Below are 27,184 nucleotides of genomic sequence, written 5' to 3'. Positions count from 1 at the left end.
AGCTATGGCAGAAACCTACTGTCATCACAGGCCTTTCTTTGTCACTCCTGTTGTGCATCCAGTAACAGGGAGGCAGAACCATGTACTTCCTTGCTATGAAGAAACAACTGGGAAATTACTGCAGTACCTTTTTAAACACCACCAACAAAAAAGAATTAAATCTCAAACTCAAACTTGATAGAAAAATTACTGTGAACTAGAGAAGCAGCTTAGAACAGTCTTGTTTTGGTTAGGCCACATTAGAAAAGATGCTGTTATAATCTTGAGCAGTTCTGCATACAGGCAACAGCCAAGACATTTACTGACAACGATGAGATTTTCAGACATGTTAAAACATTGAAGAGCTTCATCACATGAAAATTTCACAAAAGCCATTGACTAGAAAACTGTTGCAAAAGGGACAAGATGAAAAATGTGTCAGACTGAAATAGTCCATTTTGAATGAGGTGAAAGGGATTTAGAAGATATGGAGCATGGGAAGAGAGGCCAGGGCTTTTTTTTAGACATTGTGGTTATAAATGATAAGAAAAATAAGTATGAAAGTAGCATATTTGTTTCAATTTCCAGAAGTATTTGACAAGTTTCCATAAGAGAGATTAATGGCTAAGAGGCACAGAGCAAGAATAAAGAAATAAAGAAGTCTTCTGTGTATAAAAACTAGCTCAAACTGTTGCTTTGCCCTTAGAAGATGGCTATGCCTCTTACACAAGGGTTCTTTTCCTTACAGCCATAAACTGACCATTATCCTGTTGGTCTGGATTTGGGGGGCTGTTTTAAGGATAATGTCACATATTTGTAACTGTATTGCTGTAGCTTTAATGGTCTAAAAGCAAAATCAGGACATGGTTTATGGGTCCGTATAGTCAGGAAAAAAAGGAGAAGTCCATGTTCAGGTCAGAGAAGCAGTGAACTTCCAAGTGAAGTATGAGTAGGGAGAACATCCTTTGAATTTAATTAGATATGTTAAGCCAGATAGACAAAAAAGCTGTTTGGCACCTGTAAAACAAACGGAATATTAAAAGCGAAGTGGTGACACTGTGATTATTCTGTAAAGGAATAGATAGGTAAGGCTATGGCAGATAAAAGGATTAATAAAGGGGGGAAAATTATAGTGTACTGCAAAAACTGCTCTTTCCTTTGAATTCACCTTTTTACTGTCTGCTATAATTAAAATTTTAGTCTCCTGGTTGCCTCAGACAATCAGAGGGCTGGTGCATATTTTTCTAGCTACATGAGTTGGTCTAAGAAGAAATATAAGTTTCACCCACAAATCTTGCTTCATGCAAAAGGCACACAGGGGTAGTGCCTGCTCCTAGAAATGTGCACCACTTGTATCCTCAGTCTGTGAGCAGATCTGTGTTGGAGGAGTCTACTGTGCCCACGCCTCTCTCTTCTCATCTTTGCACTCACAAAGGTTGATTTGTTATTGGCACAGTCTCTGAGGTCAGGGCAGCACAGGCTGTGAGTGGACCTGGGCTTTAAATGAAGGCGTTAATTATATGCGATGGAAAATACTTTTTTTGTTTGCTTGTTTCCCAGGTTTTCTAATCTAAAAGACAGGTGAAGCCTGGTCTTTTATGGTCAGATTCATTTTCCTTTATTTTACTAACACAAGGGGAAATAAAATTACAACCTCTTATTCCTGCTGGCACTGCAAACCTCTGCAAATGGAATAGGGAAACTGGGTCCTATTCTGGTCTATATTATTGATGGAGGGGCTCTCTCCACCTCACCCTGGGATCACTCTCTTCTCTATGTTCATCTCTGAAACTCCAGGAGGGGTAATCAAGGCTCCAACAACAGTATTTGCCCAACAACATCTTACTAGTGTCTTGTACTGATGCCAGAGTGAAGAATAGGTTTGTTACCCTTTAAATTCCAAAATTAGTTTGCAGAGCGGGAAGAACTTGCAAACCTGTAAACTATTTTTATGCAGCCTTGAAGTAATGTGGACTTTCCTGATATTTTCAATCTATAACACAACTTTAAAACAAAACTATGACAGATTGTCATCTTTTGATCATAAAAACATGGTGAGGAAAAAAAATTCCCCTGGAAGACATCTTAAGTTCATGCTTACTATATACATATGCGGATGAGGCATTAAACAGAGTACCTCAAGGCTATAGATGAAACAAATCTTGGAAGCACAGCAAATAATAGGTCATGTAATCAAGTCTAGCAAGATGCAACTCTCACGCAACACGGCCTGCAGAGGCCAGATGCGATTCCGCATTGGAAAATGTGAAACAATTGAACAAGAATAAGGCAAACAACCTAGGAAATATCTAAGAACCCAAACTGTCTTTGAATTCTAACAAGAAAACTCTGAAAAAATGCCACTAGATCCACAACCTGATGCCTATTACCATTAGGGAGAATTACAGGAAGAATGGCTAGAGCATGCAGATGCATGATAATGTTTGTTGCATGATGCTTAGAATAATGGAATCCGTCTATTACTACTTGAGGAAGCTGAGACCTTCACACCCATTAGCAGGCATCTGTAGCATTACAGAGATTGCATTCAAATCTATGATGCTGCTTTGTCGATGGAAAAACAGAGATGAGGGGAACGAGGAAGCAGGGAGGTATGAACACAACTGTCTGTTAAAGGAGCTGCGGTAAAAAAGCCCTCCACTGAGAACCCAGGGCCTCAAATCCCTGGATGAATATTTGGAAGGATGGTTAGCTCCCATGTCCCCAATGAGCTCAGTTGCTGAAGTAAACCACTGGAAGAGAGGCAGTCCCTAAGGGACACCAAATGATGTATATGAGTCATTAGCTATCATCTGTTTCCTTAGCATGGCACCTTTACATTTTTAAGGCATGCTTGCCACCCCATCAGCTGGTGCTGAAGTGATAGGGAAGTATGTGCTCGGATCCTTGATGGAGATGTTTGCTTTGAAGGCCCTCCACTAGTAACTTCCATTCATATACAATAGCCCCCTTGCCTTCAACTTTTGTAATGATGGTTACGTGCAAGCCTGCTTCTGCAGAATTGGATGGTTTGGGTTTGTTTTATCTTAATTCCAGCTTAAATTCCACTCAAACACCACCAACAAAAAACAACAGAAACTTGGTCAGTTTTCTCTTTTTGAAGGGAAAACACGGGACACGTGTTCCAAACCACATTTAGATTTTAAAGTTCAGAATTAATACCCTGAATTGCAGCCAGAAATGATCTTAGTCTTGAGGTTGAAAGTCTTTAGTCTTGGGAGTTTACAAATCAGTCATGACAAGCCTGAGCCAGCTATGGTTTATTATAAAATCAAGCTTGATTATCTACTTGAGGTAACTAGACAGACCAGAACAAAAGGACACAAAGCTAAAGTTAAACATATGTAGGAAAAACTGGAAGAGTAATCTTGCTTTACAGAGGCTGGTGAATAGCAAGAACAAACTTGTACTTGATTTTTTTTCATATACTAAATTCTGGCTAATAACATAAAGGGATCCACAATATTTGTAATAAGCAGCTCATTAAATCAGCTACTCAGCTTCTCAGCTGCAGATTCCTCCCATTCCCTGCTACCTGCACACAGTCCTGGAATCCAGGTGCAGCTTCTGAGCTCTCTCTGTCCACAACCCATGGCCTTTCTCTAAGTCCTATGAGGTTACAGAAGTATTAAAAACACACTGAAGAAAGAAAAGGATGCTGTGACATTTATTACGTAAATTATTACGTAGTTGGGTTTAAACACATTTAGCATGAATTAAAAAACAACAAAATCTAGTCACTTTTCTCTTTCTTGTCCTCTTGTCTTGGTGAATTTATTGCTAGTTTTTAATGAATATTTCATTAATTCATGGTACTGCCTATTACAGCAGATAAAGTTTAGGACATTCTGCAATGTCTCAAAAATGCTTCAATTAAGCATGCATAATTAAAGTGCCAAAATTGTTATCAAAAGGTGCCAGAAAAGAAAGTTTCAATGACTTTTCTTGGAAAGATCTCAGTCATGCAAGTCCAAGTATAGATCAAGACCCGAAACAGAAGATTTCCAATTGAAGGGTTAAATAAATTTGACAGATGCAGCTAAAAATAGGGTAAAACTTTAACACTGCAGTCAGTTATAATATTCCACATTTATTGCTAGGGAAATGAACCACTTGAAATACAATTGGGTCAGAAAGAAGAAAAAGTGTTGGAGAAACATAAACTTGCCCTCTCCCTTCACTGTAGTCTGGACATGTCTTTTCTGAAACGCAGCTTGTGCTACTAGATCTTTATGAAAAGGTGACATTAAGCACATCTGCACCTTCTCCCATGGTACTGTCTTCTCTAAATGCTACCAAAGCTCTCTCCCTTCCATTTTCCAAATCCCTCTCTAAATATCACAGCAGCATAGTCAAAGAGGAAGAGAAGGTAGGAATTGTCTGCCTATTTCTAATGTGCACAATAGTTTTCCTGTTCTTCAGTGCCTGACTCAGAATATCAGATAAAAAGAGTTAAACTGCTTTTTCACTTAGTGCCATATTACTGCTGTGACAAGATATCTATAAAAAACCTACAGAATAGACTGGCAGCTTCCTAATCACTGCTGCTTTTCATGCCAATCAGTATTATCCCATTGTTTCCATGCAGTCCCTTACCTACTTGGTTTATCTAAGTGAAAGAAAACAGACCATATGCAATTTGGGTCAGGATTGACTCTTAAGTGTTTAGGCATTGTTTAACTTACTAGAGCTCTGTATCTCTAAGCCTTTCCTGAATGGAAATAACAAATAATTACTAAATAATGTAGGCATTGTGGTCAGGAGGAGGAGATTACTTATAAAAGAAAATCTGCTAGTGCCAAGAAAATAATTTTTTAGAAAAAGAAAAATTGGAATAAGAAATGTGCAAAACCAGGAAAGACAGATAAAGCTGTTCTTTTTCATGAACGGACCTAGTGAATTTCTGAAGCTACAGTAACAGAATATCTTTTATATTTGGGCAGAATACAATCTAAATCTACACCACAGCATATTAGAGCGTATTGTATGTATCAAGTTTAATTACCTTTCACCTCCACGTTCACTAACAGAACTACTCCAGTGACCAGCTGCTTCCCATTACAGAGACATTACTCAGAGCTGCTGTCACGCACATCATTTGTCACCACCAGAGCATGGGAAGGTGTGGCAAATCCATTGTTTATCTGACTGAAGTCAACATTGATGAAGTATTCTGTTACAAACTCACTCCCATGCCCAGGGATTAGGCTAACTGAAACTCCACTTTCTTGTTCAGCGCAGATCACCAAAAGACATTTTTCCACACTGATTGGTTCTGCTCATATTTCACAGACAGACTCCTGCCTTGAACTGAATGTGCATCTTCATGCACTTTTTGAGACTTTTTGCAATAAGCAAAGGGCATTTGAAGCACAGGTGGCAGAAAGGAAAGAAAATCATGCTTATGTCCTTCTCAAGGTAAAACGTAGAAATTAAGCTTCTCACGCTTCCTCTCCAGAGCCCAAGCTCTAAGCATCAACCTAACCCATGCAGCAAAGAACAAAGGATTTTATAGCCTTGATTTGGGGTAGCTGCCTGGGGATTCATTCATATTCAAGTCTTCCACTCCCGAGAAGTTTTGCACTGGGACTGCCCCAGGCGGTGACATCTGCGCCCTCCTGAGAACACTCTGTATGGACTGAGCTGACAGTCCTCTTGGGACTGCTTTGTCCATCCCCTGTGGACCATTTACAGAACCTGTAAACAGCTTTGGCCTAAGGGCTTCAGGTAGCATCTCCTTCCCTTTGCCACCAAGACACCACGACTGTGGTCAGCTACTCACCTTTGAGCAGTCTGCCATTAATGAGCCTTTTTCACCCCTGAAAATACTTGACCCGGTATTCATACATTGCCTTTGATTAGTTAAAATGGTCAATCTGCTCTTTCTATTGACTTCCATCCATAATAACTCAATTTTTCCATCAGCAAACTGTATGTCACCCAGGTTACACTGGACTCCCTGTGTTGGCCAAGGAACCTGGGATCCTTGGAGGAGAAAGTTCTGCAGACAAAGCTGTACTCCAACAGAAGTAAATAGTCAGTAGCAAATGGTTCCCAACAGCCTCTTGTCTTACTTTATGCAGTGGGATGCTTGTACTAACACATGGGCTTTCTTGTCTAGAATAAACAAACACATGGAAAATAATGGGAATGGAGGCTTTCCAAAGCAAGATAAAAGATGTGGAAAACTTCTGCAAAAATAAAATATTTCCTTATGTTACTTTACTGTAACATCAAATAAGAACATGCCAAACAGATTGTTGGTGGTATAATTACTAACAGTCAGGAATTAAAAAAAAATAGAAAACCAAACAAAATGCCAAAACATCCAAACAATATGGCTTGCATCATAAATTTACTCCTGTATTTTGAGACTATTAAGAAGAGTATGCCAAATAGTAATCAGTCTGTTTTCCTAAACTGTTAACTGGCTTGGATAGAAGTACAACAGCAGAAAGAGATACTATGTTCCTAAAAAACCCTCCACTCCACACACAACACAAGCTTTGCACTTAGCACGACCCTCTATGTGGCCCTGCTCACCTCTAAATCTTGTTTATTTGGGACATTCAGCCCTTCATACCACGTAAAAAGGTACCATTTATCTTCAAGCACCGAGCAGATTTTAATCATTATCTTCATCCCTGGCCTCAATTAAGGTCTAATATAGAAGAGGCACTTGAATGACCTAAGAGGCACACTTAACCCTGATAGCGTGTCAAAAGGCACTCAGAGTTTCTGCCACATTTCCTCTGGCCATCAAATCTTTCTCTCCTTTTTCTGTTGTAAACTGACTGTGTTTGTTCGTAGCACTTTAATGTCCCCTGGTGTGAAGTCTCCTTGAGTAACACTCACATGATAGAAAGTGTGATTAACTCTGCAGGCGCTTTTCAGGTCAGTGAAAAAAACCTACTTGTTACACTAGTATATAATACTTCAGAGATGTTCCCAGTCGCTCTGCATACTGGGACTCCCACAGTACCTATTCACTTTCACCCTTGCTGTTCTCCTGTGTCTTGGTAATATAAATACGTAGTTTTGTCTGGGTATAAGTGCAATACTAATCCTTCAGAGTAGGTTTCATACAACTGTAATTATTCTGATTGGTCATTCAGATAATTTGAATGGTATATCTTTTCCTCTTGACTAAAACGCCTCCATATTGAAGATGATAAAATAAGATAGAAAGGAACTAAAATAAAATTAAGAAAAAATTTTTTTTTCAGCGCATACCTTACTACCTTTCTTTTGTTTCATAGGCCAACTTGTTAACAAAACACAATGCACAAAACAGGTTGGGAAACCATAGAAGTTGAAAAGATGCCTTCTGAAGATAACTTGTAACCTTGATGGGGTTGAAAAACCTATGGAAAAATGTGGATTTTATTAAGACTTTTGACACCTTTTTTTACTGCCAGATGTCAAGCCAGTGCAGCATTCAGAACAGGGGTAAAGACACTGAATACTACTGTGCCATGGGGTTGCTGAACTCTTCAGCTCTTGTGGACTGAAGATTTCACAGGCAGGGGAACCTGAGTGAGTGAAATGCCTCAGGCAGCTGCCTGTGCTCACCAAAGTTTACATCTGGAGCACACTAAAATTCAGTCACAAATTAAAGATGCTCAAGCATTTTTTCCTCGAAAAAGTGACTATTTTCATCTCATAATATAAGTGACTCACTTTAAAATTTTTGTGGATAGACTCTAATGAATTAGCAGGAGTTAAGTATTAATTACAGAAAAGGAACCTGTGTTTTATTAGCCATTCTCTTGGATGATTCGAGTTATGGACTCATCAGCACATTGGATCAGTGGCTAAGCAATGGAGTGTAGAAAAAGGAAGCTTTAATAGGTAAATTAGCATGGGTAGAGTGAATTGAGACTGCCAGATGGCTACCAGTGGCTCCAAGCCTTCAGTAATGGAGAGGCCACAGAAGAAGAGGTATACACATGAGAGTTGGCAGATTCCTCTGGCCAGCTGACTTCTTAAAGTCTTCAGCACTGTACAGTCTTTCTTCAGGGAGCTGCTGAATATAATCAAATATATCTTGATTTTCTACTTGATTTTTCTTCATTAATGTTACAAAAATGGTACATAACCAGAACAGTGAGGGATATGTTTACAATTTAGTCAGCATATGATGACTTGCAGTGAACAATAATTAATAAAGCGTGCCTGGAATCTGAATATAGTGATTGCCTTTAGTTACAATCTGCATTCTGAAGAAAAAGAGAGTCTGAATATTACAACTCCAAACACTTATAGGCCTTGAGCTAATAAAATTCTGGGCAGGACGTTTAACCTTGTGTGTTGAGATTTAGGAGTCTCTAGATGAAAATTTCACAAATCTTTCTGTTATCAAAAAGTATGTCTGGGGTCGCCATTTCAGGATTGTAACTACTTACTGCAGCAGGTATTTCTTCCAAAAATGAAGTTTTCCTGAATTATGACTTGATTTGGATAGATACCTTCTAGTTTGGGGAACTACTAATGATCAAGAGGAGAGTGCATCGGAGAGAGCGGCACTTTAGCACTGATTTGCCTTGTGGATCTCTCCCTATGAAGTATCTGATACCCAACACTGTCAAAAGCACAATCCTGAGTCAGGTGACCTGATTGGAACTGACAGCTCCTGTGTTCCACTGAAATCAGGTCAAAAGACAAGTGTATGGGGAAAGCAGAGACAAATGGAAAAACAGAAAGGTTGATGTAAGTGTCTAATATTTCACAACCTCAAGTGTCCAAAAAATACATGCCTGAAGCCACAAAAATGGTGTTCTTTTCTGTATCTTTTGGTAAGCAAGATGTTAGGCTTCAAAGGTTCCTAGTCTCTGATTTCACTAGGATTTTGTACAAGTGGTCAAAGACTAACTCCAGGAAAAAAAAAAAAATGACTGGTTATCACTGAAAATTTTAATATCTTGAGGCTGAGGCGTATTGGCCAGACTCCTATGGAACAATGTGCCTTAATAATTATTCTGTAAATAAGCAGAAGGCATCAGTTTTCAGACATACCCTTGACTTCCACGCAGACCTGTAACTTTCATCTTGGATGTCTGCCCTTGTGGTTTGTTATTTTACTCTGTAAGAGCACAAATATGCGTCACAGGGCATGAGCTTAACATAAAGGCTAAATGAATTACCACTTGTGTTCCACACTTCAGGTTCATTTGTACCGGGGAACTTTTTGACATACACCATTTTTGACTCACAAATGTTTAGGTCATCTGGAGGAAAGCAACTCAAAATTGCTTCATGTTTCTCAGAGCGCTGGTTAATTAGTGAAAGGAGAACTGAACTGAACCAGAGAAGTAAATAATTTTCTAGGCAGAATATCTTCCTTTAGAAAGCAGGTGACCTGATGGCATTTGCTGAAACAAATGAAAGCGCGAGAACACTAAATTCAGGAATATCAAAATTGCATTTAAAAAGTACCAGTGCAAAAGCAAAATAAAACATTCTCAGTTGGCTTAGGTCACCGAGTATTTCTTCTAGTCCTAAAATCTAACAAAACAGCAGACTTGAATGTACTTGAAAGGTGTGCTTGAATCAGAGTTGCTGAGTGATAAAAGAGGATTTAGTTCTCAAAAACATGAACTACAAACTAACCTTCCCCTCTCACCTGACCATTTTTCTCTAAGTCCCAAAGCATAGAAAACGGCAATTTTAAGGCCTGGATAATTCAAAAGCAGTTTAACAGATTTCCTCCAACTTTTCCAAATCTTTTTTTCCTCTGGGCTAAAAGCAACCATGAGAAAACTGAGCCTAAAAGGTAAAATTTTTAAAGAAATTACAACCTGCTGAGAGGGAAAATTTACACTGAAAATACTTTTCAGCCATAACTATTCCACATCAATCTTTAACACTTTAACTAATGTATTATTAAACTACAGTTTATTGTATGAATTATGTATATATAATGTATAAATGCATATAGTAGCGTATATGTAACAGAGCAGCCCAATATATGGAAAAAAATAAGCTTTCTGCATAACAGTAAGTGTAAGCAAAATATATGTAGACACACAAGAGATATTATATAACTATTAACAGGAGTCTATCTTTACAAATGAAAGGTTCTGACATTTGCCCAGATCAAAAATCCAATTTTACAGCACTGGGAGATAAGGAATTAAATGGAGTGCAGATATCACCTAAACTGGTACTAAAAGGTTAGCAGTGCTTAAAATTGATTAGTTACCAAGATCAGACAGCCGTCATCCCAGGCTGTGAGAAGAGTATTGGCCAGATGTTGCGGAAGCTTTAGTTGTCATTTTAACAAACTCTCGAGCTAGACAAGAGCTTCACAGATTGCAAACTGGGGAGCATAACTGTTACAAGGCAGGCATCCCAGCGTGTTACACAGCAGCTAAGTCAAGAACTGCTGGGAAAAAAAGGTCATGAGAAACCTCTAAAAACACTTAGTAGTTCATACGGATTCTACACTTATGAGAACAAAAATGCCTTGCATAGCAATCAGGAACTGGTCAGTTTGGGGAAGGAAAGTCCATGAATGCATAAGTCCTTGGAGGGCTGACAGACCAGAGGACCAAGAGATATGTCAGGACACAGGTGAATACAATACACCACATTTCAGACTATGGCAGGTTATGTAAAGATATCCATTAAAGATCATAATCTCTCCAAGATTAATCTAAAGTACTCACTGCTTTCCTAGCTATCAACAAGGCTGGGGAAAAAATACAAAAAAGAATAACATAAAATTTTAAAGATGGAAAAATAGTTAGCACTGTGACATGGCTGTGTCATCGTCATCTCAGAGAAATGTAAGAGATGACAGTAGCAAAAGCAGGATGTGACTGCTGACAAAGCTGAGTTCATTACTAGGATTAACAGCAAAAAAATGAAAAAAGCCAGAAATAGCTAGGGACTAGTTAGATGTTTGGTTGAATATAATGATGCAAACCCTCACTGAACACAGATACAGTAAATATATTAGAGCAAATAAATCTGTAAGTACTTCCATGGCAAACTGAAGTTTTGCTATTATGGATCTGCCATAAAGAAAATGTGTCAAAAACTTATGAATCTGATGGAAATATAATGAAGCGTCAAAGCACCTATTTACCTTGAAAATACAAAGGAGTCTCAAACAAAGAATAACAAAAGGAAAGAAAAGAAGTTTTTCTGCACCTGTAGAGAAATCAGGCAGCAGTTCAGTAATTAATATTTATTACTTATGGCACCCTTCCTACATCGAAAATGCTGAACAAATATGAACTGACTTGTACAAGATCTTTACAATACGTGATACACATAATTACGGAAATTACAGCAGGGGGCTGCCAACGGTATAAAATCCTGGAGATCCTCCCTTGTGGGCAAAAGCATTGCACCTGAGATGAGGCTGCCTTGTAGGGATTGCCCAGCACATCTGAGGACAAAATTTACACCAAAACTGAAGAGACAGAATAGAGCAAGACAAAAAGGCAGGCAAACCTCCACAGCATATGCAACCAAGATGCTTATAAAAAAAAAGAAGCAGAAGCTGATTTTGACATGTGATTGTTTTCAGGTTGGAGGTAATCGCCTTCAAGTCGAGCACAACACCCGCAGGCAAATCCCCACTGGATAAAGGAAAAAGTTGTTTCCCCATCAGCAGATAGAATCATTAAATGTTCTGAATTTGAAGGGACTCACAATGATCATCAAGTTGAGCTCCTAACTTCGCATGGTACAAGTTAAGCGTGTGTCCAAGAGTGTTGTCCAACAACAGGCCATGACCACTTCCCTGAGTAGCTTGTTCCAGTGCTTGACCACCCTCACAGAGATGAATTTTTTTCTAATAACAAATCTGAACATTCCGTGATGCAGCTTTAAGTCATTCCCTCACATCCTATCACTGGGCACCAGAGAGAAGAGATCAGCATCACCCTCTGTATTCACCTTCATTAGGAAGCTGTAGACAGCAACTCCTCAGCCTCCTCTTCTCTAAGCTGAACAAACCTAGTATCCACAGCTGCTCCTCACAAGCCTTGCCCCTCTAGTTCCTTTCATCATCTTTGTTGCCTTCCCCTGAATACGCTTCCATATTTTTCATATGACTCTTACCACACGCAGCTCTCAGGGTGAGGCTGCACCATAGCTGAGTAAAGTAGGATAAACAATGCTTTTGACTGGTTAGTTACAATGTGCCTAATGCAACCCAGGTTGTCCATTTTGAACACCAGGACACATTATTGACTGATACTGAGCTTCCCATCAACAAAACCCACCAGATTCTTTCTGCAGGGCTGCATTCCAGCCTATTCTCTCCCAGTCCACTCATACACCCAGGATTATGTAGTCCCAGGTGCAGAATCTGGCATTTGTCCTGATTAAACATCATACAGTTGGTGACTGCCAGCCCTGTAATCTATCCAGACTCCTTATTAGGCCAATCTACCCACAAGAGAATCAACATCTTCTCTTTATTTAGTATCATCAGTAAACTTAGTGTGGACTCAGCTCCTGCATCCAGGTCATTGACAGAAGCAATGAAGAGCATTGGATCTCAAGGAGTGGATGCCTCTGCTTGTTTCTTTTAATCAGGAACATGGGGCTAAAGCCAGAGATCACCAATCAGTTCACAGCCTCCACCAGCCCAACTCTCTGCTTGAGACTGATTCATTATAAATCAGCTTTCTTGCAGCTTAGTGTATCAGTCTGTAAAACAGGTAATTTGGAGCCAGACCATCAGCTGTGAACTGGCACAGCTCCACTCAGTTCCCAGTGTCAGAAGGGGGCATATTTGGACAAAATTAAGCATCAGGCATCCCTGGTGAGGCAAGCAGAGTGATTTACATCATGACCTGGCTCACTGCATCCATGTCTATGTGGACAGGCATGGACGTGACAGGATGCTGCTCTGATACAGATATTACACAGCTCTTCTTAAGCTGAAGTGGCAGTGCAGCCTCCAGACAGAATCTGTCATATGCCAAGCAAGTGGCTTGTGTCTACAGGGCACCCACCCATATATAAATAATTCTTCTCTACACCACAGGAGCAAAGAAGTTTTGATACTTCCAACTAATTCGGCCTCTACGGTTGACGACGAGGTCTGCTGGACTGTTAGGTCCAGTCTTGTCTGTAAAATATTGCTGGTTTCAAAATACTGTTTTTGTGGGTGTTAGAATAAGTGATCCCTTCCAATGCTCTCCCAAACTATGTTTTGGAAGTGAAATGACAAAATCTAATAAGAACAACCTCTTGGCATTCAATTTATGGAACCAGTCAGAAAGTAAATAAGCACACACCTGACAAGAAAGCTTCACTTCACTAATACCAACTGAGCATATGAACTGGACAGGCTTCACGATTTTATGCCCAATTAACATAACTCCAAAATCTCCAGTCAAGAGTTTTCAGCCCAGGGTATTCCTTGGCAGAACCTCAAGACATCCTGCCTGAACAGAGAAACAAAAGCACATGCTCCTTTTACAAGACTTGCCTCCTGTCTTGACCCAGCATAAGGATTGATGGTTTAGCTGTTCAATTTCCCTCTAGAGTTTTAGTTTTTCACAAGGTTAAAATATAATATGGATTATATACCTACTACAAGAAGAGACTAATACACAGTATGCAATATTAATCATAGGTGATGTTTTCAGAACATAAAAATATAATATCCTCAGAAAACATTCCATATATTTTTAAAAGGACACAAAGAATTCATGACTGGTGCAAGAGATGTTTTTAAAAAAAGAAAAATCTTACCTGTCACAAGCTGTTGTCCTGCTAGTCCCACTGGAACCATCCCCAGATTATTCATAGCTGTAGCCCAAGCCGTGGGATCAGTGACTGACATGTTAAGCTGTGTGGTATCTATAGCTATACTCCCCAAACCATCAGCTGCTGCAAGAAAATAAACATCCTGTAAGTAGAAAAGCCAATGCACCACAATTTTTAACTGAAACTTTCAGTGAAAATGAGGCATCATAACCACTCTTCATTTTGGGTTTGTTTTGTTTCTTAATTATGATTCACCTTTAGATCATTGATAATAGTTCTTGGTATTGTATAATAGAGCATTAAGACATTGGAAACATTCAACAGACATAAAATGGTACAAGAAAAAGGGAAAACTATTTCACCATGATGATAGTCAAGCAGTGGAACAGGCCGTGCAGTCGGATGGACCTTTCAAGACTCAACTTGATAAAGCCCTGAACATCTGGTCTGACCCTATCTCTGGCCCTGCATTAAACCAGAGGTTGGATTGGAAATCTTATGAGACCTCTCCCAGCCTGAATGAATTGCCCTGCTACACTCTGATATAACTTAATGATACATAAATAGTTGTGGAACTTGCCTGAAACCTGTGAGAACCAAGCAGGCCCCAAGGAAAGACCTGTTTTTCATAAGATGCAATTTTTTATTTTGTAAAAGATTTAAGAATACTTTATCCCCTAACTAAAAAGAGATCAAACAAAATCCATTCACTATAGGAAATACCAAGTTCTGTTCTAGAACCAAAAGAGAAATATAATGAATATGGTCAAAATAGAGTGAGCCCAGGTATGGATCTTCCTTCGATGGGGAAGTTAAGGGATGGTACCTTTCTGATACTGAAACATCAGACACAAGATGTGATCACATATTTTTGCTTCTCCCCTCCCGGTCACACCTGAAATCAGCTCTTCCCAGCTATTTTCTTATGACCTTTGCAGCCCTGGGATATTTACCAGCAGCCATTGCTTTTCCCCAGATCCTTTTTTCTTCTGTTAGACTTCTTCAGCTAGGAATAATTAGCTACTGTATTAGCAGCATCTTGAGATGGGATATCACCAAGCACAGGGCCCCCACACCACTCATTAGGCTCTGAAAGAGAAAAGATGGAAATCAACTACAAATGCCACAGTCAGAACACAACAATGGACCGACCGCTTGGCAGGCACTAGAAGCTCCTGCCCTCTCCCTCTGGATCACCAGCCCCAGCCTCTGTGCACCCATTTCACAGCCTCTGTAGAGGCATTCCAGCAAACACTCATCCTTGCCTGCTGAACAAACAGCACCACGTATGAACCTGTCAGACCACTAAAAAGCCCTTCACAAATTAGGTCTTATCAGCAGCTACACAGCCTCCTCAGCACGAAGGCATCAGCTGAAAGAACGTATTAAGGGATGAATATGATTTTTTTTTTTCAACAGTTAACAATTAACTGATGTTTCAAGTTTCAAGGAAATAGTCGTCTGCTCTGAGACGGAAAGGGAAAAGAAAATACTATGCAATGACTTACAGAATGGAGCCTGCAGAGATGTGGAAAAGAAAACCTAACAAAGCTGACGATGATGCCTGCTCCTCAACTAACACTGCACCCTTGGCTCACAGAGGTTAGTTAGCTCAAAGCAAAAGTGCAGTATCTTTTTCTAGCTAAAACACATTGCTCTCATCAGGTGTCTGTCAGACCATGAATTTTACATAAGGGCAACTTCTGGCAACTTCTTGCTGTTGCTGTCTTTGTTTGGGCGACTCACCACATTAGAGCATTGCTCATTGGAAAGGAGGCTGAACAGGTGACAGGTAAGAGGTGTGAGCAAAGTCTGTGAGCTCCCAGCACTTACAGCAGGGGCAGAAAACACTGGGCTGAGGATGATCACATACACACACACCCAAGTTAGTCTTTGTGCACCAGGTACACGGGACTGTGGGTGAAAGAGGGCCACGTTAATTTTTTTTGGTTGTCAATAGCCTAAGGGGTCTGATCCAGGGTGTTGGGTACCAGGGGCAGCAACTGACCAGGAGCTTACAAGTGTTCAGGGAGGTCATTAGTGCTGTGCAGGTGTATTTCAGTGACTTGTTCAGCCCTAGAATAGCTATGCTGACATTTAAAAACTACTTGAAAGATGATAATTAAGAGGTTTCCAACCTAAGGATTCACCTTTAGAAAAGACACAATTAACATAATTGCACTATATTTTAGCTTAGTACCTCCCACACTTTTCTTTTTTTCATTTGATGTGCATAAAGTGTGAGCCAGAAAGTTTTATGTTTTAGTTCCATGACACTGTACAGATCATAGGAACATGAATCAAATCAACGGCTGTAAAAGTGAAGAAAGAGCGGGGCTCAGACAATGCTCTACATTTATTCGTACGTTGTAATTTACAAATAACCAGTATACTAGACTAAAAAGCATTTTGTCCAAATCTACAGTGGGTCTATTTAAAAGTCAATATTTATCAACCCTTAATATTTGAATTTGCAATTCCAATTCTTATTTGATCTCCACTATTCATTATACATAACACAAAATATTTTTATCATAAAATTAGCTTTTAAATAACATCTACAAACACCAAACAAACATTGAATGGAAGTCCTCTGCAGGGAATGTGACTAACATAAGGCAAGGCAGCCAAGATTTATATCAAGTTTTTAAAAACTGGGTGTCTCCTGTTCAGCTCTTTAAACTTATACTTAGCCCTTTCCACTGAGGCTATAAACTTCTGACCACAAACATCTATTTTGAGGTTAGGGCTGGCTGAATTATTCCTTGTCAATAAGTTATTTCTTATTAAGCAGTACAGCCCTCCTTGCCCTTTATGGATCATTGCCAAATCAATCCCATTTACAAAAATATATGCTGAATAGCCCAGATGAGAGTGGTTCACTTCTTCTCCTGACCAGCAGCCTTGTTGCCTTGATGAAGAAAGGAGCGTTTAAAAGCCAATGGTGATGAAATGCCCCTTCATACCTAGCCGTGTGCTACTTGCTTGTCTCCATAATGCCTCACCTCAACTAATGGGGAGGAAGGAGGTACTGCCCCAAGGTTTTGGGGCAAAGGCATCTCAGATAGGCAGAGTAGGCAGAAAATGGGTGTTGAACTCTCTCTGCTATCCCCCTTATCCACGTTTTGTTGCTTGGTGAAGCGTGTACCAGGTGACATACTCGGGTCTGCTGCTGAATGCTACACAGTCTTCTGCCCAAACCCACACTGCAGTTGCATCAGTTCCGCCAGACACTGAGCTAGCCCAATGCACCTCAGCCTACTGGGAACGACTTTTTGGTGTTTGCCTTCTGACTTGTTGTTCACATATTTCAAACTCTGGTATACTTTCATTAATTATTTACAAGTATTTGTTAAAGTCCTTGCAGAGGAAGCAGCACATAACACTATGAATATGAAAGAAAGCAGAATCAGTGGGTATTTAACAACATGGTGAAACTCATGTTGTGCTATACCACCAGATCTGCCCAATATGACGCGGAAGTCTGCTCGAAACACACTCTCATAGCCCACCCTAACTCTCGGCAGCTTTGTTTTCTCTCTGACCATCAATCTACTGTTTTATCAAAAGTACCTGGATGCAGTGCAGGGTGAACCAGGGAAAAAGCCATAAAAGAGAACGTGAGGAGCCTAAAGTGGAACTAGTTCTATCTAACCAAGAACTGCTGCAGGCTATTTTGTCAGTGGAAGAGAGCTGAATAACAAGCATAAACGAACCTATGAACACTGTATAATTTGCAGTAAGCTGTAGGCAGAACTAATGCTCCATCCTGAAGGACAGAGATTGTAGAAACTAGCTCTTTTAAAAAGAAAAATATTAATTGTGAACATCCCTTCTAGTGACAAGTCAGTGGTTACGTTAATACAGAGCAACATAATATGGCTAAAATAGTCTCATAGGCATTTCACACCTGATTTATACTCAAACATTAGCTTCTGTTTAAAAACTTCTGAAAATTTATATAGAGAAAGTTTCATTAGTGCTTAAAATAAAATCAGCTTTGGGCAAATTTCAGCATTTCTGCACTATTATACCCTTCATGACACTGGAAACAAAACAAGCAAGGAAAACCAGCCCACTGTCTAAGTAATATAAAAAGCAAGATCCTAAGTTTGATGAGGAATACATCTACTAGCAAAGATTCTTACTTTCTTAATAATAAATTGAATCAGTGTTACTGTTTAAACTGGCAAGAAAGTGTAAGCTTATGCAGGGGTCTTGTGTAACCTGAGCAGACATTAACCAACACCATTTTACAGACATCACACCTTTAGAGTGCATTCCTGGTTTACAATTCACTAATGCTCCTCTGGGCATTAATGACCTGAAGATATATGTAAAAGAAATCTGTTGTTATAAACACTCATGCATGGGAGTAGCTCTGCTCCAGGGGAGTAACTTCAGAAGCAAATAAAGCTATAATCCTGATTTACAGGAGAGAACGAATAAAATATTCTGGGCCCTGCTATGCCTTGATGTTTGGGAGAGGCAGGGACATTAATAAAAAACTTCCTGATTTGACAACTTCTGATTAACAAAATTTTGATGCCAAACATTTTGTAGAGCGATTTCATGTTATACTTTTTTGGTGGTCTCTCTTTTTGAAGATGTAATGCAAGTACCGGTCCTTGGGCAGTGAATTGCAAGAGACATTTAGACTTTGCTCAGACAGGCTGTCAGGAAGATAAAGCACCCTTGAGTCCATACCAATGAGCACTTCTCAGTCATAGCAGTCATAGCAGATTGTACTTAGTGCACATATTTTATACCAGGCAATTAAATGCAGTTACCCAAATGAATACAGAAGTTGGTTATATATTGTGCATCAATTATCACGGGCAATGAATGCCATGAGACAAAGAAATTAACACAACATAAAACTAATTCAATAACAGCAGATTGTGAAGTTAAAACCCTACCCTTTAGATATCCATAACACCACAGTGAGTTACAACACAGAGCGAAGCTGATTAAATGCACCACATTAATGAGGCTCTTTGGAGTGCCTGGGTCAGAGGCCAGCCCTGGGATGCAACGAGGAGGTTCTCTGCCCAACTCTGACACTGACCTGCTGAGTGACCTTCAGTCACTGGAGCTCTTTGTCTAATTTTTCTGATCACTAAATCCTTCAAGGAAAAGACTGATGGCATTAACCTTTTGAAACCTGGAAATACAAGTCACAAAGTCATTAAATGCTGTTGGTGCTGATTCTTGAGGAAACACAGACGGGAAGGAGCAATTTGGAATCTTGTGAACTGTTACATCTAGGTGAGTTTTCCAGTTCTTTAAAGAATGGCAATTTCAAACGGTTTGTTACTGCTCACTGTGATCCATAGGACAGTGGTCATTAGGTTGGTCACACTCCACCTGACCTGCCAAAGTAGGTCATTTATCAGGCTCCCTCCAGCTGTCTTCTAAAATATATCAAGCGTTTGGTACTGGTTCTTCCCAGTGATTTTGTTTCTCCAGCTGCATACAGGACCCCCAGTAAAGATGGGAGAAATAGAAAGAAAAGCTAGACAAGGATATGCTGTAAGTCACTGTTAATTTCTTTCTGACCATCTTACGATGAAGAAGAAAGATGGGGGTAGCAACAATGAAAATTATATTTTTCTGCCATAGCTATCCTACCTGGGCTGTATGAAAAAAAAGCATCTCCAGTGTGATTCTAAAGATGGCTTTAAAAATATTTTTGATGGTATCACATATGCAGTGTTTCAAGAAGAGGCTTTGTTTTGCACGGTTAATGGTATGCTAACACCTAGAAAACCTCATCTAAATTCAGAAATTCAAAATGAATTGAAGGAAAACATGTTTCTTGCAACTATTTGTAAAAAAGGCATTTACTTCAGCAAGTGAAAAATTACATCAGGTACCAGAGCATTTTTGGAACAAAATCTTTTTTTTGGAAGGGGATCCTAACTTATGCACCTACTTTATGTTTCACCTCCCTGCAGCTCTACTGGAAAGGCCAGTTGGTTTCCAGCATCTCCAGAGTCACCCTGTTTACATGGATTTTTCTGTCACATCTCCCTCTTACAGGAGGCCTTTGACAGCTGCAGGAACCAGCACTTTCCTTAAGAAATCAGCTTCATTAGGCACAAGTTAGGGGAGATAAGCTCCCTTAGAGCCTGAATGGGAGCTCCGGTTATGTGCTCACTCACATAATCTTTCCAATTTTTTGTCTTATGAATGATTTAGAACATCTTTGTTCATTCTATATTATACCGCTAAAAACCTACATTGTCATTTTATAAACTCATAAAATATGTGCTACTGCATGAGGACCTTTCACTTTTAACTATGTACACTGAATATATAGGTTTTTCCATGATTGCAAAGGATCCTTTCCACCAATTTTCACTGAAAAACAGTTAATGAGTAAATCATGTCCATACTGATAGGACTAAGACAACTTAGACAAAAATCACAATATATTTACAGTTTCCCTCTATATTCAACAAAGGCAACTTTCACAAAACATATTTGCTGGAAGAACCGCTCATTTGAGATGCTGCTTTACTTAAATCCCCTGTCCCAGCAGTTCCTGAAGATAGCACATGGTACACACAAAGGCCAGACTTCCCTTGGAAAGCAGAACACTGAAAGATTTCAACAGAGAAAGAAAAATAAAACAAAGGTCTCCAAGATAAACAGGAATTCTCTTGTGATGCTCCTTGAAAGGTCACTCAGTTATATTTCATGTTAAATCCTGGACTTCACTGTCATCTCAGAGTGAAGTCTTAACAGGTTACAAATGTGGTTTTTGTTTTGCCTGTATTTTAGCAGCTGCAGTCTGATTATGCTGAAATCTATAAATAACAGAATCTGGAGGCACATTAAGCAAAGCATTATAGAAGTCCAGCTTACTTACTGAAAAAGCATATGCAGTTCCAAAATCATCTGGAACAGAAAAAAAACAAGCCAAGTTGCTGGCTAGCAATGCAGCACAGCCTTGATAAAAACAGGTCTGATTATTCCTTGAACACAAAACACTGTTGTGAATTGATGATTGCATCTCTGTTTTTCACCCTGCCAAGATGGCTTGCAATTGTGACTCACTTGCTTCCCATTTAAAAGAACAGTGACTTACTGACTAAACTGGGACAATCCTTTCTTTAAATGCTGCATTTTAGCTCCATTTATGTTTAACAACAACAAAATATTCTGAAATATTTTAATTATTTACAGCAGTATTTTAATAGCAAGCCTTTTATCACACTACTTTCTACTAAAGGTCAGTGACTACTTTAGAAACATGACATCCCACACCACTGCATTTCAGACAAAAGAGGAAGCTTCCAAAGCAGATTTTGAACAAACGCACTTCAACAACTTCATTGAAAGGCTAAATACTGAAATGAGAGGTGCTGGAATGCCTTCTTGATGCCATACAGTACCTGGGGCAGTCATTATGTATGGGCTTTACATGCTATTTCTTATCTTTTTGGGCTTGAGAGAATACCTATATAAATGCACCAGACTTATCAAATATCTTCTTTCATTCACTGTACCATACACAATGTCCTTGCTTCACGTTTACTAAACCTACATCAAGTAGCTGAAATTCAAAGGGTTGTTTGCTTGAGTTTTTTTGAAGAAAAACTAAGACAAAAGGAAAAAAAGAAAAGATACCAAAGCAGGCTGGGACACACTTCCAGAAAGAGTATTTTAGCTTCCTGGCTAACCTAAAGTGAAATCACTCCCATGTCGCCTCCTGAAAAAATGAGCAGCTTGACGCGTAAGCCGTGTCTGTGGCAGAGCCCCAGGGACTCCGTCGTACAGACCATCAGAGGCACGGGGGCCTTGCTATTGAATTTCCAAATGAACACACACTGCTGTCTCCTAGTCTCAGACGACCAGGATACAGTTGAGTTTCACATGGCAACATTATGTATGGAAAGTCTATTTTAAGTAAGTTTTTGGAAGTTTCTAAAATGCATTCATTATCATTTTTCTTCTCCTTCAAAGTCTGTATGATTGAACTCCTGGAGTTAAGGCAGCCCGTCTTTTCAGGCAGACATGCATAGGGGGAAAAAAAACCTCCAAACCTGTCAATCAAACTATCTTCATATTTTTAAAATACACTTTTATCATTGGGTCAAAATATGGCAAGAGGCGACATCTAATTGTCCTTGGTTAAGTGCAAGGGTAATTTGCACAGCACATTTTTTCAGAGTATTAAAGCAATCTAAAGACATATTAATCAAAATTTTATGCAATACCATGAAGTATTGTCTCAGTGATGGCTGTTAAGTGAAAATCTGGAAAAGAGATTTTGGCTTGTTTTGTTTGTTTTAATTCAAGGTTTCTGGTGATAAATTTTGCTTAAGAGAAAAATCCACTACGTCTTCTATCAACTTACATCTGTCCTCACTCTGAAAGCTGCCATCCGCTTTTAACACACCACACTCAAGATATTTTCTCCAGCTACAAGCTCTAAATTGCCAGTGTGCTCCCTGGGCTCATTTATCTTGCAATCTTTGCACCCCTCTTAGTAAACCTCCTGTTCTCCCTTTACCTCATACTACTCTTTCTTGCTTTTCTTTGCATCATTTTGTTTCCATCCATTGGCTCCACACTCCCCCTACAACGTAGGCACCTTTCTTGCCTTAGTCTGCCACAGGCCATTCTCTCACGCAAATATCTCTTCACAGCCAAGACATTCCTGTTTGTTACACTGTGCTGTTGTATTAGGGAAGGGAGGGATTCACCTTGCCCAGCTTCTGCCAATGCAGACATCTATGCTTGAGCTTTCCTGCTGTTGTCATTGCCAGGGGGAGAACCGGATACTTCTGCCAGCTTGTTTCAGACACCTACCTTGCCAGGCAGTGAAGCTCACCTTGGAGGTGCACATCTCACTCCCCTGGCTGGAAGTCAACCCTGCAGTTTTGGATATGAACATCTGTTTTGTCAGACACCCATGGGATGAGATGAGCTGGGCTGAGCCAAACTGTGCCTTGGGAGCTCAATTGTCACTCTGCTACCTGCATGCCATATGACTCCCAGCAAGACACTCAGTCTTGAGGGACTTGGCTCCCACTCCTGTCCTTTCCCTGATAACTCTGGCACAGTGAGCTGCAGGAGAACAGAAAGCATGACTCAGTTTGCACTAACTCGTGAGAATGTCCCCAGATATAGATACATACAAATTATAAGACAGAGAGAGATGACTTCCTTTCTGATTATTTTTCTGCCCATCCCCAGTGAATATGCCAACACATAACTATTAGTGTTTGACAGCGGGAGCTGCCCACTCTAACACATTTCCAGCAACTGTGATGCCCTACATCTGCCTTTTCTCTGGGGAAAAAATTAATCCTGGACCTTTTCTTCCTACTTCCGAATGATGAACCCTATCTCCTCAGCCCCGTTTCTTTGCCAGACACTTAAAATTCCTTGCTCCTTGCAATTCCTATTTTAAAGATCAGTGTAAATCACACACACCCCTTGGCCACCACAGTCCCCTGTTTCTGGCCACCAGCCTTTCCAAGGCTGCTCCTGGCTTTCTTCATCATTCCTGCCATATTTGGGGACAGCATCCATTTTTGAACTGGAAGTGAGAAGAGCTACAGGGAGTTTCCCTCTGTCCTTTCTGATTTCTGAGGTTGTTTGCTGTAGATAACTGAGGGAAACAATTAATATTTTCCACCTCCCACAGGAGGGAGCAGAGCTTCCAGGGTCTTTGTGCTCCTGCATACCCATTAGCTTTCCTTAGAGGTTGAATTAAGTTGCTAAGCAGAGCCAGGAATTTTGCCTGTTTTCTAAACAGTTGTTTATGGGATCAGTAGTAAGTTACATAAATTTAGGATTATCACATACTCTGTGGGCACTGAGGGAGAAGCAATCCCACAGTTAACATGAGGTCAGATCAGGAGAACAGCAGCTACTATGTGTGCATCAGCTAGGATCAGGCAACAAAAATTATTTCGATGCTTCTGCCTTGCAACTAGCTGTCAGGGGGTCAGGACAGAGGAGGCTAGAGCTGCAGAACGTGGTGAATATAATGATGCTAAAACCCCTCCTTCCCTCCAGGTGGTCCTGCCATACCCTTACCCAGACAGCAATCCTTTCACTCCCCTTTCCCTGAAACGCCTTCTTGTATGCACATTTCTTTGCTTCAATTTCAGTTATAATTCTTCAGGGCAGGAAATCATGTGGATTTTCCCTCAGGCAGGGTTAAAACCTACTGGAAACACAGCATTCCTTGTGCTGTAATTGAACTGATGCTGGCTTTAACCAGGAGCCCCCTAGGCAGAGATGTCAGCAAGGCAGCACTGCTCTGACACAGAGACAAGGCCACCCCCTTGGCAAGCTTCTGCATGGCACCTTGTGCAGCCAGGTTTTCATCCCATTTGAGGCTTTTAAAGTGCCACTGTGTCATAAAACTGGGAATAATGATGATCATAGCATCCTCCTCTCTCCTCATGCGGCCCCTCCACCTCTTTCACATAGTTAATAATCCTCTCACCCACCATTTTCTGAAGTGATATACATTTGTTTGTCTTTTCTTATTTGAATTACAAGCTCTTCAGGGCAGAGAATTTGCCTTTATCTATGTTGGTAAAATACAATGTCAATTTACTGCACAATATAAATATTTTCTAAAAACAAAGGTAATAACAAGAATAATGTATTTATTTTACTGTAATACAGTATTTCTAGCCTTCAAGATACAATCAGAAACAACCCAAAGCCAACAACAAGACCAAAAGATTTGCAGAACCTTTAACCATGAAGTGGAAGCCATGAAGCCACTTTGTGAAACTTTGGTAAATTAGTTACTTATATTCATAAATAGCAGTAAAGCTCCTTGAAAATTGACCCTCTGGAAAATAGAAAGCAGAACATAACCAGTGTAAACCAGCTTCACATGTGTATTATAAGGGTCACAAATGGCCTCCTAGTTACTTTTTAAACAAATGCAATGTTAATACTTTCACTGAAACATTATGAATAAAGCATTTGGCCTGTAGCTATGAATATGGTATCTGATGGCTTTTGACTTGTTTGTTTCTATTGTCATCCAGAAAATTTATGTAGCATGCTCTCTTGGACTCAATCTTGACTTCACCCCTTGAACGTGCAGAGGATGTGGCCCATGTAGAGGGCTCTGGGGTGCAGTAGTTTCCGTCAGCTTCCCCAGTGTAACTTGATGGCTACCATTCACTACCCTCCCTCCAGCAGCACAGAGCTCTTCTGGCACACAGGAGGAGAACAGGGTGCCAGGGTCAGTGTCCAGGCCTCTTTGGCACCATCTCTGCTCATGCTGTTAATAGTTTCTTTGTTCTTTAAAGCCCTGAAGTATCAAATTAATCAAAATAATGGTGATGATGCAAGAGATTAAACTGACAGGAGTATGAACTGCCCTTGTTTATCCAGGTGATACTACAGGAAGTGCAAAGCAGATACATGTAGAGGACAAAGACCTGTTCTTTGAATTTACGGTCTGAGTAGAAAATGCTTTGTGAGACCACTATATTTCTGTCTAAAATATATGGTTTAATTTAGGAGTGCCCAAGTGACACTAGCGGCCTCTGATATATAAATGGTCAGGTTAAATGAGCTCTATGTACTTTCTTGCCTGAAGCTCAGAGCAACAGCAAGTGGAGCATTTTGAATGGGTCCCATTTGTTATTCTTTTAATTTCCTACTAATATTTCTTTCAGTAGGAAAGACTTAATAGAGCCCTTCTGCCTCCAAATGTCTTCCAAACTATCCAAATTGCAATTCAGCCAAAACAAATATGGGGTCTTCCCCGAAATGAAAAAGAGACTTGACAGGCATCCAGGAGATTCCTGTTCCTCATATAGCTCTGCAACACACCTTTAGCAAGTAATTTAAACCATCTTTACCTTGATCCCCCACCCACGAAATGGTGTGATTATACTTTATCCCAGGCTTTATTAATCTTGCCTAGTCAGGCTGTTCTCTGCTTATGGGGTATGTCCAGCATCACAGGACCATGACCTGGGCATGCAGACAAAACAGGGTTGCTTTAGGTCGAGGAATATCTTTTCCCCATAAAAATCAAAACTAAAGCAGAGAGGAATAAACAAAATAAACAAAAAAAATAAATTACCATCATTTCCTATGGAATCACTGTTTATCTGAATGTGGAGAAAATAGCAAGTTTCCTTTAAAAGCACTTACAATGAAATTCACACTCTGACAGGTGTAAATTACAGCCTGTATCTCATCTTGTTCTATCTACAGCTCCTTTCATAGTCATGCATAACACCAGCGTACAAAAATATTCCTTCATGTGATCAAGCAAGTGTGAGCACATAAGATGCAAGCAAAATATGAGATTTAAAAAAAAAAATGTTTATTGGTGTCTTAAAAGATAACTAAAAGTTTGTAATAATGTCATTTCTCAATCAGATAAGGGGAATTACAGTTGTGCTTGGGAACAAAATTCAAATAAATCCAAGAAACATTTTCTTTAAGGAGTTGCAGAGAACTGAGGTAGCTAAAAATAAATGACAGAAAGAAATAACAATCCCAGGAACATGATTGTATTGTGCAATCACAGATATAGTAGATCACTTAAATTAAGTCCTGATCATAATGGAGTTGCTCCGTGGAATAGCATGGAAGGCTTTTCGTCTTTTTTCCACAGTATTTTATGCAAGATCTTCTGATTGTATATGCTTTACGACATCTAATAGATTACTTCAGGCAAATATCTACACACCATAGTAAACTCTGCAGAAAACTGGTTTCTTCTATGCTCATCTTTGAAATAGTGAACTCCTCCCTGAGTCTGTGCGTTGGTGACACTGCAAAGTGCATCACTGGCACACAGGGAAGCAGCACTGAGTTTGGGAGGAGTCACCAGATGGAGTTATAGCACGCTGTTGTGTTATTTCAGGGTTCGTATTTCAGGGTACAGACAAGATTTCAGAAATGGGTAGAAATTCAGTGTTGTTAATCTTCTTTAGGGCAACTGTGGCTAGGGGCAAGGAAGCAGCATATTTAGTTTAATTACATGGCCAGAAATGCCTGAGCTAGGAAATTCTCTCTTTAAAGCCGGCAATTTTCTTTCATTCAGGAATAGTTAAAAAGTCTTAATTGTTAAGCTATCTATACAAAGACTATACTTCAGGTTTACTACTGATTAGGTCTCTAAATGCTTATCAGCTGGTGAAGACTTAGTATCTGCCACAGCCCAGAGAGAGAAGCAATAATTTTCTAGATGATAAAACCTTTGTGGGGCACTTAAATTAAAAATTTGCTTGTTCAAATAGGGCATGAACAAAACAGCTTTGCATGATTTCTCAGTGAATGAAAAGAGATGTCATACCTGCTATGAATGGCTACAGGACTTCTGAAGACTCTGCAGACAAGATACCCAACTCATCTCTCCTGTCTGGCACAGGTTTTTGTACTTTAGAGGACAAGGCAATCAAGCTTTGACCCTTAGCTGCCTCATAATCAACATTTGTGC

General features: G+C 39.8%; 1 protein-coding gene across 11 annotated transcripts in view; it reads right to left on the bottom strand.

The window, feature by feature from the left end:
* The window catches only part of ENOX1 (ecto-NOX disulfide-thiol exchanger 1), a 359,067-nt gene that overhangs the window by 120,941 nt on the left and 210,942 nt on the right, over nt 1-27,184 (bottom strand). For 10 of the 11 annotated variants that reach the window (XM_032099804.1, XM_032099803.1, XM_032099812.1 and 7 more), the window contains 2 exons: nt 14,688-14,823; nt 13,720-13,857 (listed from right to left, as the gene is read on the bottom strand). In XM_032099804.1, the coding sequence (XP_031955695.1) occupies nt 13,720-13,857; nt 14,688-14,697 (148 nt within the window). In that variant the 5' untranslated portion in view covers nt 14,698-14,823. Of the gene's footprint in view, nt 1-13,719; nt 13,858-14,687; nt 14,824-18,802; nt 18,825-27,184 lie in introns of those variants that run through there. The other variant, XM_032099811.1, reaches the window with a different exon arrangement.

This window comes from Corvus moneduloides, chromosome 2 (genome assembly GCF_009650955.1).
Source record: "Corvus moneduloides isolate bCorMon1 chromosome 2, bCorMon1.pri, whole genome shotgun sequence".
Lineage (NCBI taxonomy): Eukaryota > Metazoa > Chordata > Aves > Passeriformes > Corvidae > Corvus > Corvus moneduloides.
The sequence above is the reverse complement of the archived record's forward strand: the minus strand, read 5'-3'. Positions and strand labels throughout refer to the sequence as shown.